Source organism: Alligator sinensis, unplaced genomic scaffold (genome assembly GCF_000455745.1).
Source record: "Alligator sinensis unplaced genomic scaffold, ASM45574v1 scaffold987_1, whole genome shotgun sequence".
NCBI classification, from domain to species: domain Eukaryota; kingdom Metazoa; phylum Chordata; order Crocodylia; family Alligatoridae; genus Alligator; species Alligator sinensis.
In genome coordinates, this window is record NW_005842574.1 from 145,215 (window position 1) to 163,527 (window position 18,313).

General features: G+C 65.5%; 2 protein-coding genes across 2 annotated transcripts in view; one reads left to right on the forward strand and one right to left on the reverse strand.

Annotated features, from left to right (window-relative positions):
- The window catches only part of BOP1 (block of proliferation 1), a 57,206-nt gene that overhangs the window by 25,688 nt on the left and 13,205 nt on the right, over positions 1-18,313 (forward strand). The gene's annotated exons all lie outside the window — the stretch shown is intronic.
- SCX (scleraxis bHLH transcription factor) overlaps positions 11,784-18,313 on the reverse strand; it is a 7,342-nt gene continuing 812 nt past the window's right edge. The window contains exon 3 of the mRNA XM_006032460.2: positions 11,784-11,822. Coding sequence (XP_006032522.1) covers positions 11,784-11,822 — 39 coding nt within the window. The remainder of the gene's footprint in view (positions 11,823-18,313) is intronic.

The following is an 18,313-nucleotide window of genomic DNA, read 5'->3' on the forward strand; positions in this document are numbered from 1 at the left end:
CGGGCGGTGCGGCGGGGGGACGGGGGGCAGGGCAGCGTCTGCCAGACCCGCCACCTGTCCTCTCCTCGTGGCGAGGGGCTTAATGCGGTTTCCTTTCATCCGGTTCTCGGGCTGCTCCCAGATGGCTGGGAGGGAGGCATCCCGCGGGGCCTGGTGGGGCTTGATTGAAGCCAACTGGAGCCCGGGCTGGGCGGGGGGCAGCAGAGGCATCTCTGAGCCACGTCCCAGCCCCTGCTTCGCTCTGCCAGGGCCTGCGCCAGCACAGCTCTGCCAGGGCCTGCCCACCCTGCCGCTGGCTCCGGTCATGGGTTAGGCCAGGGAGAGCCGCAGCATCCCTCCTCCAGACAACGTGCCGGTGCCATCTCCAAACCTGCTGCTCTCGGGGCTCGTGGGCAGGCTTGCACCGGGCCCCTGCCCTTCTCCCAGTCCAGCCAGGCAGCTCTCCAAGCCAAGGCAGGAGTTGCCTTTTGCAAGGTTTAATGAGCAGAGCTAGAAGTGAGGTGCCAGCACCCCCTTTATAAAGCAGCCTGAGGTGCCTGGTCGTTTGCTGCGTTACCGAGCACTCGGGGCATCTCTGGGAGGAGCGGTGCTTTGTGCCAGTGTCTGCTGGAGCCCCAGGACCACAGAGCTGAGGAGGGCACCTGGGGCCCTTGGCGTGTCGATAGGAGGCAGCACGCACATAAACGAGCCAAACTCTTCTCTGTGCCTCTGCCTTGCCCTTGTCTGTGGACGCCCCCAGCCGCACCTTGCTGCCTGGGGGTGTCCAGGTTTTCCTCTGCCCCGGGGCTGGGGCACGGAGCCGGGCCGGCAGGGTCAGCTGGAACCGAGGGCAGTGAATGCACCCGTTCCTCGCCACTGCTCAAGTGGCACTGGGAGCAGCTCCTGCCTGGGGCTAGGCCAGGAGCGTGTGCATGTGCATGCACGCAGGTGTGTGCACAGAGCAGCCCCTCTCCAAGCCTGCACCTGCTGCAGCCGGGGCTGGTGTGTGCCCGACAAGCGCTCCTCATCCAGGCGGTGTGGATGGAATAAGCCCCGCCAGCTGCCATGGCTCAGCCCTGTGCCCGCCCGCGGGGAGGTGCCGGGGGCCCCGGAGGGCCGGGAGCTGCGGGACGTGCCAGTGCCCCTCTGGGAACGGCTCCCAAGGTGTCGGGAATGGAAAAGTCCAACCGGTGTCCAAGAGAGGGCCGGACCCTGCCAACAGTAACAGTCGATCCGGGTTTGCACGAGCCGGAGCCAAGACGCGAGGAATCTTGGAGCCGGAGAGGGAAAGTTTCGCTGCGGGCAGTAAATCAGCACGGAAAGATTGGGGGCAGGGCGGGGACGGGGGACAGGCTGGGCACGCAGCAGGTGCTGGCAGCGCGGATGCAGGGGCAGCGCTGGGACGGACTCGGGGTCCGGGCTGCGGCCAGCTCTGCGATGCTCCAGGGAGGAGGAGCGACAAACTCCATCCCTGGGAAGGAACCCGCTTCCAGGCAGGGCCTGCACCATCGCACCTTTGTCCATGCGCCTTGGCACTCTTGTTAGCACCTGGCAGCACTGATGTGAAGGGCAGGGGCTGTGGACTGAGGGCTTCCTGGCTGGCATGCCCTGAGCTGGCATCGTGTACCAAGGGCCTGGCCATGGGAGCGCGGTAGGCTGCGAGGGGCTTGCACTGGAAGCGCAGGGTCCTAAGCGCTGCTATGCACTGGGCAGACCCCAGGTCCATCTTGCCCATCTCTGGTGTCCCACGGGGCAGAGATCAGAGGCTGCGGGGAGAGTGACCAGGTCCGAGCAGGGTTTTCCCCCGTTCCTCCCTCCCTGCAGCCTCCAGCACTGAGGTCCAGGCAGGGCTGGTGCGGAGGCCGTGCCCCTCGCTCCCTGCCCCAGAGCCCCCAATGCCCCTTTCCTCCACGCACGTGTCCAAGCCCTGGTGCATGTGGCTGAGCTCTCGGCTCCCACCACCCCTGGGGACCATGAGCCCCCCTTTAATGCCATGCTGGGGGGAAAAGACCTCCCTGGTGTTCATGTTAAACTGCCACCTGCTCGGTCCACGTGTGACCCTCATCACATCAAACGGGCTCCGGCCACACACTTTGCTCAAGCAGCGCTCCCAGTAAAATCTTCCCACAGCTGCATAGTTGGACACGATGGTCTACAGAGGTGGGACCCAATGCCATCTCTCTCGTTGTGTTTACTCTGAAACCTAATAGTGGTGCAGTGGAGGAAGGCATGAATGTTATCACTGCTGTTTTATAGACCATGGGGAGACCAGCGCCGGGGAGGCCTGCAGGCAGCCTCAAACCATTGGACAGGGAGTGCTTCCTCAGTGCGCGGCCCGGGGAGCAGCCTGTGGACCTGAGCTCCTGGCCACGTCCCAGGTCCTTCTGCTGTGTCCTGGAAACGCTGCCCTCCACCTGGGGCCTTCCCGCAGAGGCACGGCGCTGCTCTCCCAGCCCCTCTCCCGCGGGTCCGCTGCCCGCGAGCTCCGGCGTGCTGGGACGCTGGGGTCAGCCCCCGCGGGCCTGTCCAGGTGCACGGCTGGGGGGCGGCAGGAAAGCCGCTGACAGCTGCGTCTGCTAAAGAAAACACCCCGCCATAAATCAGCACGGGCCCGGCTGGGGGAGGGCATCGCGGCAGCGTTTTCCCCCTCATTAGCTGCCTCCAAGCTTCCTGTGTGTGTGTTGGGGGGGAGGTCCCGGCTGATCCCCTTTCGTGCTCCGCTCCCCAGGTCCCTCCTGTCCCGTCCCCCCTGGGTCCGTGGCGCGGGCAGCCCGGGGACGGCTGGGGCCTGGGGTGCTTGTAGGGCCGTGCGTGAGGCTGGGGTCGGGGCCTGCTCCTAGCCCAAGAGGTTGGAGTCCCAAGCAGGGGCGCAGGGCTAGCCTGTTGCTGCATTGGGGGCGTGGGGCAGCTCCAGTCCTGCCCTTCCTCCTGTCTGATGCCAAAGTGGAGGCAGGGAGAGCGGGGGGTCCCTGCACAGCGGGAGGCTGCAGGCCACTGGTTTGCCCCTCGGTGCCGGAGACCGAGGCTTCTCCAGGCAGGTGAAACCCTGCCGCAGCCAGAGACTTGTGCCAAAGGAGAGTCTCCAGCCCAGCCCCTCAGCAGGGCTTTGGCAGCGCCGCGCGCCCCTGATCTCAGCAGCCCAGGCCTCTTGGCCGACGTGGCCACGGCTCGGCAAACGGAGCAGCAGCCCGTCCCCCGACAGAGCGGAGCGCGCTCCTGCTTCCTGGTGTCTCCTGCCAAATCTGGGGCTCGGAGCCCTGCTGTCCTGCACCTGCAGCCAGCAGGAGTCGTGCCCCGTGGGGTAGCAGGGCCGACGACCCCCCCCCCGGCACATCCCCACTTAGCACCCACTTTCCTGCAGAGCCGTGCACCCGGAGGCACGGAGCAGGGGTCATGCCCAAGGTCACCGAGGGCAGCAGTGTCAGAGCTGGGAGCAGCACCTAAGAACCGTGACTTGTTCTCTGCTTTCGCCCGGCTCCCTCCCCTCAAAATCCATCCTGCTGGGGCTGACTGGAGGAGAAACCGGGATGCGGGGGGCATTCAGCTTGTTTCTGACCCCCGGGCCCGTCCCCGCGTCCGCTCGGCGCAGCCCCTTCTTCCCGCTCCCGCTCGCTCCAATTGGAGCTGACGCGCGCTATTTGTCAGAGATAAAAAATAGCGGAGGAGGGATGGAAAGACAGGAGGCACAGGAAGGCCGTTTGGTAGTTAGAGACAGAGGAACAGAATTAACGTGCGGTGGGGGATTTGGAGGGAACACTGCCTGCATTGTAATCCGATAGGGGCCGGGGAAAAAAGAGAGACCGAGAGAGAGAGACTGACCCCGAATCCCCGGGAGAAAAGTGGGGAGAGCAGGAACGAGGAGAGAGTGAAGGATTCCAGAGGTGGACTGGCTTCCTCTTTCACCAGACAGACACAAGGGAGACGGGCAGGGAGCCAGCCCCGTACCTGCACTTCCAATCTGCGCCACTGACAGCTGGAGCTACTTTGGGAGGGGGAAGGGAGCGGGAGCGCTGCCGAGGGGGTGCTCCGCGTCCCGGAGACCAGCAAAGCCCAGCACGGCCCCTTCTCCGGCACCGGGACCCAGCCTCCCTCCCGCGGGGCTCCCGGCCGCGGCACGTGGAGCTGGCCGTGCCGGTCCGGTGCCGGGAGCCCCAACTGGCACGCGTTGCGCGTGCGTGCCAGGCAGCGGGCTGGGTGGAAAGAGCCGCTCGATCGGAGCAAGAAAGGGCTGGGAGCGCATGTGTTTCCTGGCAGGCACGCAGGTGCGAAGCTGTGACGTGGGCCCGCAGCGCCCGGTGATGGATCGCGTGGCAAGCGCGGCAGCTCGTTCCGGCGCCCCCGGGGACAGGGAGCCGAGGGGGTAGGGCTGGCTTTCCCCTGCCTCCCGCGGGGAGAGGGGGACCCCGCTGCCCAGCCCAGTGCTCCCCTCCTGCCGGTGCCCTTAGGCCGTGCTTCCCCCCACGGTGCCCTCGGAGCGTGGTCTCCTAGGTGGTGCCCATTCTGCCGTGGCTTCGTCGTGGAGGAACACAGCCACGGCAAGGACGTGGCAGCCAGCCTCCTACCCAAAGAGCTGGCGTCTGCCCCAGCTTTCCAGGGGCCCCGTGCCCATGTGCAGGGCTGAGGAGGGGGCGCTGGGGCAGCTTTTGCCCCCAGGGAGCAAAGCACCCAGGGCAGAGGCACCAGTTGCAATGCGCCGACTTGCAGGGGTTGCTGTGGCGAAAGGGTGCATTGCATTGGCCCTGGGAAGCCCCCGCTTGGAGCCCCCAAGACCCCCAGTAGTCCCTTCATGGGCTGGGGGAGGTGGTGGGGTGTGAGCAGGTCCTGGGCATGGAGAGAGGGCTGGGGCCAGGGGTCTAGGCCCCTCCGACGGACAGTTTCAGCCTCCACACCGGGCACCAATGTGAGCCTGCGGCAGCTGGGGGAGTCATCTTCCATCAACCACGCGGTGCCCCCGGGGTGAGCTGGCGGGGTGGGAATGCTGCTGCCTGCCTACCTGGGTGCAGGCACACCCTGCTCCACGCTCTTTCCTCCCCGAAACCCAGGGGATGGCAGAGCCCTAGTCCCAGCGGGGCACGGTCCTTTCCCCACCACCCGCGGGTTCCTGCAGGATTAAGGGGAGGAAATCTGGAATTGGGTTACGCTCCGCGTCGGCCCCGCCATTACTGCGCGCAGGGGTTCGCTCCCTCCCTCCCTCCCTCCCTCCCACTCGGCTTGGACGCCGCGGCTCTCCGGCTTGGCGGGGAGCCCTTCCTTCAAAATTGCACCGCCGGCTTCCTGTGCCCAGAGCTCCCCGGAGCCTGGCGGAGCGGAGCCAGCTCCCGGCACGCATGGGTGGGGGGGGGTACTTAGGATCACTTGCTTTCCTTGCGGTGTTGGTCCAGGGGGAATCCCACTGCCCAGCCAGCCTGCCCTGCAGCTTCTCCCCTCTGGGCAGGAGGCAGCCAGGGCTGGGGGAAGAAGGGAGCCCAGCTGCTTGCAACCTCCCCTGGCACGGGGCAGCAGGAGCCTTTGCTACCCCATAGTCAGGCTCCCTCACCCGCCTCTCCCCCCTTCCTTCTGTGCTGCTCCAGATGCACGGTCTTGGACGTGCCGTCTGCCCCGTCCCAGGTCGCTGCGTGGGGGCAGCTGGGGCTGTCTGTCTTCCAGGGGCAGTCCCGTAGGCCCCAGTGCCTAAGAGGGGAGCTCAACTCCTGCAATGCAGGCTAGAGCCCCTGCCCTGGGTCCTGCCTGCCAGTTCACTGGCCAGTGCTCACACATCTCGATCTGGACTCTGCCAGGCTGGGGTCAGCCAGTCTGTCGGTAAAGGGTTGGCAGCCCGTGACCTTGAGCTTATCAAGGCTCCCCTGAGGGTCATGTCCTGGGGCATGAAGCAAGGGCCAAAGGAGTCCCCAGAGGACACTGCTGCTGGATTTATCTTCCAGCTGTTCCCTTGGAGGAAGAGAAAGCATCTCCTCCTGGCGAGGGGCTTTGGGGGTCCACCAACAGTGCCTCTTCCCTGATGAGCAGCTCTGGAGCCAGCCTACACGTGCATTTCCGCTGCCCCGTCTCACCGCAGCCTGAAAGCGGTGCGAAGAGTTTCTGGTCGTGTCCGCAGCGCGCTAGGTCTCAGCAGGGAGAAGGTCGGCCCGTGCTGTCTGTCCCCTCGCAGCGGCTGGCAGACCAGCTCTGCCCTGAAGGTAGTCCTGGGACAGCACAACCTACGGTAGACCGCAGTCGAACCGTCCTCTTCTCATCTGACGGCGGGTCCTGCTGCTGCTCCTTGTTCCCCCCTCAGGGAGATGGAGCAGGGATTCCCCACCCCATGTGCCTCTTGGCTCTGTGCTGTCTTCTGGTGCAGGCCCCTGGGACGGGGCACGTGAAAAACCAGCAGAAAGGTGGGATCTGAACCACTGTTTCTAGGGGCCAGCACATCGCTTCCAGCAGCTCAAAGGCCCCTGCTCCCATTTTGCTCGAGGTAGGTCTCTGCGATACGCTCGGCCAGAGCCCAGTTGCTGGGACAGTCGTTCCCCTCCCCTCTCCTTCACCGTCCCGGGATACAGAAGCCGCGCGGGGCATCGCTGCCTGCAAGGAGCCAAGGGGACTGCAAGGCTGCTGAGCTAGGACTGGCGCGGTCTGGTGCAGGGAGGCCAGACCCAGGCTTGGCCCTGCCTCGCACCTGAGCATTGCAGAGGCCGCGGCCCCGGGGCAGACCTGCCTCTCCGCCGCCAGAGCGGAGCACTGTAAGAGGCTTGCTCTTGCTTCTCCGAGACCTTTTAAAGGCTTTAATAGCTAACCTATAATTTTCACCTGCGGTATTTTAATGGCTTGCCAGCTGCCTTCGTTGCCAAAGGGTAGCGAGGAGGGGCCTCCTCCGGGGGCGGCGCGCATGGAAGCAATTGGGAGCGGAGCCGACCCAGTCCCTGGAGCCTCCTTGGCGTGGCCGGCATGCTACGCCGTCGCGGGGTCCGAGGGACGGGCAGTGCTTATCCTGCCCTCCACCCATCTCGGGGCCCCGTGCAAAATGACACCAAAGCACGTGGTCGGGGCACTGCGCAGGGATACGCCAGCTCCTCCCAGCTGCTTGGAGGTTTGTGTTCAGTGTCACCTGCAAGTCACCAGCTGTCTCATGCATGGCACCCTGGGCAGAAAGATTGGCCATGGGGGGAGTCCAAGGTAGGGCAAAGCCTCGGGGGAGAAGGAGGCAGCATGAAGGGCCGGCAGTGGCTGCTCCAAACGGCCACTGGCAGGAGATGGGTCCCCGGGCGATCGTTTGGGGAACGAGTTGGAGTGCCATAAAGCCGCGGCGTTGGCAGCCGGCCCAGTGTCTCTGCTGTTGGTTTGAAGATTATTGCTGAGACATCCCGGCCACCCTGGGGAGCGGGACGGGGGGGCGTCAGCACGTGCGTGCGGGTGGGGTAGACAGAAAGCGCCGGCTGGAGAATCGGCGACAGCTTCGTCTCGGGTTGCTACTGGTGCCTGGGCGTCCCTAATCCACACCAGATCCATGACGAGGGCCGGAGGCTGTTTCTGCCTTCACGCGCCACGCTCGACGGACCGAGGGGCACGGGGAAGCCGGGGAGAGGGACAGGGGCTCTGCACGTGCATGTAAAGCTGCCATGGGATGCTCTGCCCCTGCCCTGGGCTACTTCCAGCTCCCAGGAGTGCGTCCTCCCCTCCCGACTGCCTCGGGCTCGGCGAGCGCCGAAGCCTGGGGCCCGGTCCTCAGCGGGGTTGCACCCCTGCAGAGCTGGCTGTGAAGCATGCCGGCTGCTGGGCCCAGGGCAGAATCCACGCCGTTCAGCTGGTGATGGAGCGTGCCCGCATTGCGTGCATCCTCGGTTTGTTTGGCTACCAGTCTGCAGAGTCTGGGCACACGGCTGTAGCGCGGCCCCTGCCCCAGAGACCCTCCAGCCAGGAAGGCGAGCGGTGCACTAGCAGTACAAACGGCTTAGAGCTAAAATAGGTAGGTAGAGACCTAGGAAGCAAAACTTAGAAGAACAGGCTGAAAGAGCGAGGGCTGCTGAGTGGAGAAGTGAAGACAGGGTTTGGGTTTTCCGCTGGGCGCACCCGGCATCTGAATGAGACTAAAGTTTGCAATTTCACGTCGACCAGAGCTTCGTCGAGATAGGTGCGTGCGCAGCAAGGCCGGGGCTGGGCTGTAGCACGCAGCCTTGCTGCCAGGCTGTTCTCGCAGTAACAGAGCGGCTCAAGCCGTGCCCATGCCCTGAAATCAAATCTTCGCCCCGAAATCAAGCTGTCTGGTTAAGAATGACATTGGAAGGGGCTACAGAATTCACCCACCGCTTCTGACTGTGCTTTAGCAGCCAGGCAGCGATCGTTACTTTAATAAATGAAAGACTCCAGTCTGCTGCCAGGGGCTGGGATCGTGACTCAGTCTTCACGCCTTCTCTGAGCAATGGATCTGAGTGTGGGCAAAGGAAAGCCAGTCCCTGAGGTTCCTGGTTCCAGCTTCCCACACGAGCCCGATCCCCGTGACTTCTGGCTGTGGGGGCAGAGCTGGTGCCATGGGGCATGGGGGCAGGGGAGAGCATCCACCCCATGACCAGCCTCTCTGGATCCCCAGATGCTTCCTGAGAAGCTCGTGCAGTGGCTGAGGCTCTGGGTTTCCCGAAACATGGTAGTTTAATGATTCCTCGGTGCAGGAGGGGTTGTGCTCAGGGGGCTTGGAGACCCGGCACCTGGGAGGAGGGCTGCTTGGGTGCTGTCGGGTGGGCCTGCAGCCAGGTCAGGCTTGGTGCCCGTTATAACAGCTGCTCATTAACCCCAGGACTGCCCATTCCTGATCTTGCTGGGCTGTGTCCAGCTCTGGCTGTTGGTCATTGCTGGAGGAGCTGGTGTGGCCAGAGGGAGGGGCAGGTCAAAGGGCAGCTGTCCTGGGATTTGCAGTCGTGCATTAGCTCGGAGGGAGGGGGCATGCTAGAAGAGGTGATCTGCGATGGGGGCGCAGGGCTTGCTGCCAGGCAGGGCAGGGGAGGCCCCCGGGTACCTGGTGCCGGTTGCAGAGGGCCACCCCCAGTACTGCACTCACTGCCCTGGCTCCTGGACCCATCCCATCCCCATCTGGCCCCATAGGCCGGGAGCATCCATGCATCCTTCTGGGTGTCCGCGTGCATCTGAGCCCAGCTGCAGTGGAAATACCAAGCGGGGCCTGCTCTGCATGCCGCAGACCTTTGGCACCGGGACAGCCCGGCTCAGAACCAAGGCCCCGCCAACGCCACGCGGCAGCTGGGAGCGGGTCGTAGGGGGCTCAGGGTCCGGGCAAGGGGGAAGCTGCCGTCCCCTCCGGCACCCTGCGTGTGCCGTCAGTTGTTCCTCTGGCTGCCCCAGCCAGCCGCGAGGGCCGGGCCCGGAGAGATGCATGAATCCCGGAACCACCTGTGACTTCACAGAGCAAGTATGTGGTGGAAAATAGCGCCTGGCCGGGCGCGGAGCAAGCACGCAGCTGAGGGTAATTGCGGCCGCGCGTCCTCCCGGCGCCGGCTGGGCCAGCGGGAATGGCCTCTGGCACTGGGAATCCTCCTCCCCTAATCCGGGGCCGCCATGCCCAGACACTCGCGTCTTGCAGCCATGGGCGGGACAGGCGCAGGGCAGGGGCACCGTTGCGCTGTGCACCGATGGGTGCTCGTGCTTTAGGGTCAGCGGGCAGGTCAGGCACGAGATTTGCACCCACGGTCACGCCAGCTAGGAGTATACGTAAACCCCCTGCCTCTATCCATGCCTGGAGACCTGCACACGCTGGTACCCTGCAGCGGGCACAAGCTAATGCCCACGCCCATCGTTTTTCACTTCTCTTGGGCAGAGGAGCAGCCTCAGGCTTTGTGCGGGCTCAGGTATTAGCGTATCCTGGCCCTTGTGTGCACGGTTAGTGCGGCCACAGGGTCCTCTCTTCCTCTGGCATGGGGAGGCTGAGCCCTGCCGCGTGCACGCAGCCCTGTTTGGGGTTTGGTTGAACAGAGGGACGATGAAAGAGTCCAGTCAGCTGCTAGGGGTGAGATCGTGACTCAGTCTTCACGCCTTTCCTGAGCCGGGGAACGGAGGGCGAGCGAAGGAAATCGGACCAGAGGGAGCACGTCTGAGACGACTGTCGGCTCTCGGCAGCAGCTGTCCGGCCAGGGGGCACAGCCTGCGTCCGCAGCGTCCGTTCCAGTCCCTGCGCCTCGGCCCGTGAAATGGTGTGAAGTGACCCCATGCATGCAAGGTGGGGGTCTCCTGGAGAGGCGAAGCGCGAGGGGCCTAGGGACGTCGCACCCGGGGCACGCTCCCCTTCCCCGCTGCTTATAAAAACAGACGAGTTGTGAGCGAGTGTCGGGGCCGCCGTCTGAACCCCATCCCGCCCCACCGCCGACGGGTAATGCTGGAGACACGGATGTCAGGTGCAGCCGCAAACCCCCTGCCCCGAGAGGGGTGGGTGCCTCGTGCCTCGCTGGCGCTTGGGCAGGGCTTGCCCCGGCTCCGTCCCCCTGCCCTTGCTGCTTTGTCACAGCACAGCTGGGGCTAGGGGGGACCTGCCCCATGGCATCCCTGGCGCCAGGCCAGCTCCTGGACTCGTGTGTCTCGTCCTTCTTGGGCCCAGCCTGGCATCCCTTTCCCTGGTGACCCCGGCTTCTCCTCCCGAAGCCCGTCTGCCCTGGAGCTAAGGGGCTGCTTCCTAAGAGAGTTCAAGAGCATCTCGTTCTGCATAGACATGGTTCAGTGTTACGGGCCCAAGCCTTCCCCACCCGTTAGGCATTAATCCACTGGCGCGGTCCCACTGCGGCCCCGGGAGGGTGCCTGGAGCCCGGGCAGCGGGGATGAGCGTCGGCTTGGTGGGGCTCCTTGACCCCAGGCCGCTCCTCCCTTCTCCCAGGGGCGAGGGGCATTTTGGCAGCCAGGTAGGAAGCCGCAGAGGCTGCCCCGGAGCTTGAGTTCCTGTTGCAACCCGTCTTGCATTTCTATAACCCGCCAGCGTTTCCTTGCCAGGCCTCTGCCGGAGGCACCCTTGCTGTGCACCGATCCTGCCACAGCCTCTGTCTCTCCTGTCCCCAGCAAGCTGCAGCATCTGGTTTTCGCTGCCTGGCTCTCCAGCTGCATTTTACTGTGGTACAGGGGGTCCAGAGACTTTCCCCGGGCCCCCCGCATCCCCAGCTGCTACTCCTGGCTCGGCCCACGGGAGAGCTCTTGGGGTGGGGGGCGAGTGCCAGGTGCCCACGAGGTTATTACAGACAGGGGTGAAGGTGAAACTAGAGGTTTATTGCGCACAGCGGGCAGGGGGCTGGGAAGGAAGGGAGCTCGCGCCGTGGGTCTCCACCATATTACCTTTAATTATACAAATCGCTCCGGCTTTATATCACCGTATCAATGACATGAAACACCAGCATGTATTGATCCAGCCCTGCAACGCAGCGCCCGGGGCCGGGGGGCTGCGGTGTTTCTGAACGCCGCTCCACCAGCCCTGGCAGCGTCCGTCCGTGGAGATGGGTTCCCTCCTCCCCAGAGTCTGCAGACGCTTCCCCGCCCCTCGGGTCCTCCGGGCAGGGCCCACTGCCGCGGGCAGTCCCCAGGCAGCACCGTTTGTCCCGGGGCTGCCGCGCCGAGCACGTCCAAGCCCTGCCCTCCCAGGGCCTGCTTGCCTCCGCCTGCCACCTGCAGCCATGGCCCTGGCCGGAGGCGGCTCGGTCTGTCCTGGGCGGCGCGTCCGGGGCCGGCCCAGGTCCTGCCAGGCTCCCCGGCGACGCGGGCCTGTCCGTGTCTCTTTGTGTGGTGTGTGTGGCTTTGCCGTCCTTCCTCCCGCTCCTCCTCCTCGTCCTTCCTGAATCCGTAATCGTCTAGCTCCGAATCGCCGTCTTCCTGTCTCGGTCTTTACTCTGCGGAGCAGGGGGAGAGGGTCGCGTTAGACAAACACACCTGGGGCCGGCAGGCGCGGGGCGGAGAGCTCGGCAGGCCCCGCCGGGGTTCCCACGGCATTTCGCCCCTTTGCATGCACCGGGCTGGGAATGCAAAGGCCCCAGCAAGCCCCCCGCCTCCCTCTCCTCTCCCCTTCTCTCGGGCACCCAGAATCCAGCCTCCCCCCTTCAGGGCACGGCCACCGGAGCACGCCCGCGCCAGAGCCCGAGGACAGCCAAGTATCCTTCCTAGGTCCCGGGACCAGCCAGGTGCAAAGCCAGGTCTGGAGACCTTCCTGCAGCCCCAGGACAGCATCCCCGGGGCCACGAAGGTGGCCAGGACACAGCGTGGGCAGCGTTTCGGAAAGCCTCTTGGCATGTCTGTCACTGGCACGGACATGCAGCCCTCTTTGCCTGGGCCTTGCCTGGGCACTGGAGACTCCAGGCTGGGCCTGTGCAGGCTTGTAGCATCCATCGGTGCCCCCCACCCCGAACCTGCTGCCTGCGGACACGGCGCATTCGGGGCCTTCCCCCCGGGCCGGGCTGCGTTCGGCGGGGCTCCCGCAGCTACCGCGCACGCTGCCTCTATTGCGACGCTTCCTTTGTTACGGTGGGGGGTGGCAGGGGGAAGGGGAGCGGGAGGGGGAAGGGGAGTTCAGCTCCGAAACGGTGAAATTAAATTTCCCAGATGTTCAGGCCCCAGGAGTTCTCGTGCTGTCTGGAGAGGAAATGGGGATTCGGAAAATCCCGCCTCATATTTTTTCCCCTATCACCTTGCCTTTCCGCTGCCATTAAGCGCGGCAGGAACAGTAAATTACAGGGCGGCGGAGCTGGCCCATCTCATCAATAGCGCAGGCCAGGGGGCGGGAGGGGACGTGCACCCAGGCACCGGGGATGGGGGGGCCGTGCTCGCCGCCCCGTGCATGGCAGGCTCGTGCCCTTCGGCCTGTGCTGCCACCGCTTCGGTGCCGTCTGTTCGCTTTGCGTGCAACCCGGGTGCCCGAGGTGTCCTCGAGCCGGCTCCCGCCAGCCCCAGCTCCGCTCAGAGTGCAGGTCCCAGGTCCAGGCCCTGTTCACTCGGTGCTGCCATCTCGTCTCGGTACATCTAATGATTGCACGCCCTCCGTCGCAGGCAGGAGCTGGGTGATCGGGGAGGGAGGAGGCTGGAGCCGGCACGCGGCTCTTGCCCCGGTGGTGCTGGCTGCGAGGGGGCAGGGTGGGGCAGTGGAAGGCCCCGTGCTCTGTCCAGGGGCCATGGAGGTCATCCCAGACCAGAGCCTGGGGCAAGCAAGCCGGTCTGTGCCGTGCTGGCATCTCAAACCTCCTTTTCCCTGTGCTGTCAGGCCAGAAGCTTCTGCTGGGCAGCCGGTTGCTTGTGCTCGGGATGCCGGGTACCAGCTGGCATGTGCAAACCTGGCTGGCTTTGAGCACGAGCTGTCCAGTGCCCCCTCCCAATCTCCAGTGCCCCTCATCCTGCAGCTGGTCACCCAGCACCTCCCCAGCTCCCTCGCTAGTCCAGCCACCAGCATCCCCAAACACAGCCGGCTTCCCGGTGCAGAGGATGCTGACAGCAGTCGCTGCCCCGTCACGAGCGCCGGCACGGATGCTGCTGGCGTCGCCGCATTTATGCCACACCCTGGCACCCCTTGGGGACTCGGTCTTGTCTCGTCTGATCCCAGTCGCAGCAGGTGCTGACCGGGACAGTGGCCGCGTCTCCAGCCGATCCCAGCCCTGGAGCTCTCGTCCATCCTGGATGAGCAGGAGCCAGCCGGGAGTGCGGGCACGTCAGGGCTGCTGCGCTGACCGGGGCTCTGAGGCCTTCCTGCTCCATGGAGTCGCTCAAACTGCTGCCTCTTGTGCTCATCTTGTCCCTGCACGGCCTCTGTGCCCTGGGGATGTCCTAACGCCTGCCTCGGGCAAGGGCAGGAGCTCGAGGCCGACCCTGAACTTTGCAGATGCTTGGAGCAGACCAGACTCCTGTCTGGACTTGCCCCGTGTCCGGGGTTCGTTCCCCTGCTCCGAGCTGTGGGGGAGCCCGGAGGCCCTTGTCTCCAGCCCTCCCAGCGCCACCTCGCCACCTCCACAGGGACGGAGCAGGGGGCACGGGCGGCCGCTCCGCACCTCTTCTACCACGTGCCTCAGCACACGCGTGATCTGTGCAGGGAGCCAGCCCCTGACTCTAGCCGTGCCCCCGGTGCCTGCCTGGGCTCTACCCGCGGGACCTCACCCCACGCAAAGGAGGCTGCTGCAGAGGCTGGGTCCGTGCCCCCCACCTCCTCCGCATAGCCCGGGCTGGGTGGGTGGCACGGGCCTGTGGGGCTCTTCGGGGCCGTGCCGCGCTCTCTGGCTGCAGGGCATCGGCGTGACGGGAGAGCCATGCACCACCGGGCTCAGCAGCCCAGGACTGAGGCCCTGCTGCTCTGGGCTAAACACGTCCACGCTGGAGCTGTTCAGGAGCGGCTGTGCAGAGGAGCCCTGCCCGCCAGCCTCCCCTTCGCTCTGCAAGGACCCCCAACAGCCGAGGGATAAGCACCGGGGAGCCCCGTGCAGCCGGGAGACAGCCTCCGAAACGCACGATGCCGGGGGCTCCTAGATGAGCCGTTTGCCGGCCGCGGCCCAGGTGCTTTGCTCCGTGGCCGTGGCCGGTCTCCAGCTGAGTAGCCCTTTTGAAGTTCTCGGGGCAGGGATAAGGTTACAGGTGAGCCTTTGCTCCTGCTGCCCGGCCCTGAAACGTGAGAGCAGCTGGGCTTTCTTCAATCCCTTCATGGCTCCCGCAGGGTCTCGAGAAGCCTTTCAGTTCCCAGGTGGTCTCCGCTGGCTGTCCCGAGGCCCGGTGACCTCTTTGCCCCCCGCATGGAGGGCTCCAGGCGGAGCTGGTGGAGCGCATGGGGCTGAGGAAAGCTGGTAGCTGTGCACGGCACTCGGTGCTAGTAGGGAGAGGCCAGGGCAGTTCTCCCGGCACCGCGCTGCAGAGCTCCTGCGGTCTCTCCCAGCCCGGCAGGGGTTGGGGTTTGCTGGGGATTTTTCAGCGGGTCCCAGGGGCGGCCTGGCCCGCAGCAGTGCCCTTTTTCCCGTTGCCGTCCTGTGGCAGCAGCACGTCGGAGAGCAAACGTCCCTGCCCCGTGGGGTCCGCACCCAAGCGAGGCAGCGCTGGCCGTGAAGGGAGGGGAGAGCCGACTCCTGCCGCCTGAGCTCCAGGAAACCCAAAACCTCCTGCGGTGACAAGCCAGCCCCGCTCCCTGCTCCTGGCACAAGGGGCCTGGGGAAGGGGCCTTCGTTCCTCCTTCTTCGTGCTGTTTTTTGCGGTTTCCCCAGCGCCTAGCAAACCGGGGCCAGGACTTGTGACCCTCCATCCCTCCCAGCTGGAGCACGCTGGGCTTGTCCAGCACAGCGACCTGGGAAACTCGGAGGCAGCTGAGCTGAGAGGCGACGTATTTGGGGCAGCACCGCCATTGCTCCATCCTAGCACAGTGTAAGGGCACATCCTTGCCTGTTGCTAGCACTTTCGGACGCCGCTAGAGCAGATGGGGCCCTCGGCGAGGCGTCTGAGCGTGCATCCTCACAGAGCATCTCTGCAGCCCGCCGACGGGGACCATGTCCTGCATGAGCTGCATGGTGTGATGCAGGGAAACTGAGGCAGGCGCTTCACCTCGGGGCCTGCCGGTGTCAGTAGGATGGGGATGATGCTGGGCTGTTGCTGGGGGGTGTCAGTGGAGCCCGTGATGGCCAGGCCGTGCTCACCACCTTGCTGCCAGGCTGCACATCTGTGCCAAGTCCCCATGGGTTCGCGACACCCTAAGTCGGGGTGGGTACTCCCACATCTGGCCTCAGGGAGAGCTGCCAGATTTGACACACGCGTGTGCCAGCAAGCGCCGTCCAGGGTGGAGGAAGTGCCAGGAATAGGTCCCTCTGTACTCACTTTCGGGGTAGCCTCCGCTTGCGAGACACAGGCCCGTGCCGTGGAGATGGCTGTGGGGGAAGCAGCATCCTGACAGGCCCATGTGGCAGACGGGGCTGGGCCGCTTGGACAGCGATGCCTACCAGCCGCCCTCCTCCAGGGCCTTGCTGTCAGCGGGCCCCGGGGGAATGGGGCAGGGGCATGCCTTGACACTGGATGCTGCATGTGGAGGGAGCCAGATTGCAGAAAGACTTTTGATGCCCAAATCCCAGCAGTCCCTGCATCCCTGATGTCTGTGGGCGCTGGCCCGTGCTGAGGCAGCGGCGACTCAGGGTCCTGGGGTTTGCCAAGGGCAGGAGGCTCCCTGTCTCCCAGACGTGGCCGGCGTGGCTTCCCGAGTGCCAGCAGCGGGTGCAGGCAGACTCGGCGACGCGGCGCTCGCAGCTGCAGGGGAGATGGATTGCACTTTTTTGCTCCCTATCTCAGGAGACCGCTCGCTGTGCAGACAAGTGTTTTCTAGCAGCAGAAGAGCTCGTTACCTCCCAGCTCGTGGTAAAACCAAATTTCCCTGTCTCCGCTGACACGTGTTGGTGTCTGCTCTGCCTCGATAGTGAAGAGGACTGAAGAGGAGGAGACTGGCTGCACGGGGAAGGAAAGGGCCTAACCCAGGGCAGCGGTGGGGCAGGAGGCTGACGGCTGAAAGCGCTGTACCAGGGCTGTGGGTGCCGGCACTAGAGACGGGCAGAGCCGGTTGGGCAGAGGACGCGCAAAGGGCATCTCTGCTCTGCGCAGCATTTGGCACGTAGGTACGGGTGAGCTGCAGGAGCCCAGGCTGGGGACGGGGACGGGGACGGGCCTGTGCGCTCGTCTCCGGTACGCTGCGTTGCGTAGGCACGGCCAGCACCACTGCCGTCGGGCGTCAGTCTCCACCCGGCCCCGCCGCTCTCCAGGCAGCGCCGAGACTCGGTGAGATGAAGTGAGGTTGCTCTGAGAGCTGCTGCCGGGGCCTTGCTCCTTGCTGCCCCTCGTCGAATGGATCTCAGGAGACCTCCTAAGGGCGCAGGCGAGCCTGGGGCGCCCGACCCGCTTGGCTGCCTTGCGCTGGAGGAGACAGCCTGACGGGTCTACCTCCCTCGGAGCTGTCAGGTTGGTCATCTCCACGGCGCGACCCAGGCTCCATCATCTGCAAGGCCCTGGGCGGTCAGCAAAGGCTTCCCCTCTGCAGCCATTCCTGGCTGGGGCTGGAGACGGGCACGCACATGCTGTAACCCTCCCGCCGCCCCTACACGCAGGCCTTGCTCTCCACCGTTTCTTCGCCTGTCCGTGGCCCAGGGCAGCCAGACCCAAACCTCCCAGGCTCAGGACTGGAAGGGAAAGCCTGTCCCATGTCCCCCCCTGCACTGCGGGGTGCTTTCTCCGGAGCACCGCGGGCTCCAGTGCTCCTTCACACCTTCCCTGGCTTTCTTGCAAGGAAAGGAAAGGAAAGCTGTGCCCAAGCTCTGGGCTGAACCGTGTCTCCCGCAGCTCAGCTCCCGGCCTCTGCTCCACAATGCGCTGCGCCGTACAGGTCCCAGCAAGCCGCCGAGCCAGGCTGGGGCCGGGAGCCCTGTGGACAGCTGGTTTGGTGCCCTCCCTTGCACCCGCTGCTTCTGCCCTGCCCTGTTTAGATGGGCTGGGACATGCAGACTCCTCCATTGCCTCATACAGCAGATCAGCAGCCTGCCTCCCCACGGCCTCCACAAAGCCGTCCAGCCTTTCCCTGGCCCGGGCAGCTGTCTCAGGCCAGGCACGGGGCTGGGGGTCATTCTCTGGCCTGCATGGATTTGCAGGGCCCATCCCCGCCATGCAAAGCATCGGCAGCTACCGGTGAGTTTTGCCCTGACGCCATGCATTGCAGCCCTCGCATCCTGCAGCCTGGGGCCCCCAGCATGAGCGCCTCACACCAGGGAGACGGTCGTGGCACCTGCCTTTGCCCTGGCAGCGCCATGCCCGGGGCTGCAGGGAATCACGCTTGCCGGCTGCAGCCAGGCCCGTCCTGCTTGCCGCGAGTTCTCCCTGCCCGTCCTCTCCCTCTCTGCTCCCACCCCGTGCTGTCCCCAGCTCAAGCCGTTCGCTCGGGTCACCGGCCTCGCTGCCCCCCTCAGCAGGTAGCGGACACGGGGCAGCACCTGCGGCTGCAGGCTGGGTGCCGCAGGGCTGCGCTCCATCCTCTCCTCCTGCCACCGCCGTGCTTCGCTAACGAGGGGGCTCGTGCTGGCCAGCCCGTCCTCCAGCCCCGCTCATCTCCGCAGCCCCCGCTACATTCCCAGCCGGCCTCCCCATCTCCTGCCGGCTCCGCTTTCCTCCCCGGCAGCACGGGTGGGTGTTAGCGGCGGCTCTCCGTGCGCGCGGGGAGGCAGCTGCATGCGCCGTGCGGTTTCTGGCTTGCTCGGGGGTCTGGTTTGGAGACGGGGCTGGCTGCGTACAGCATCGCCGCAGCCCGGCTGCACCCCTTCCCTCCCCTCCATGCCCAAGCCCCTGGCCGTGTCCAACCGATGACCCAGGAGCTGGCAGCCACGGCAGGGCCCACCCTACC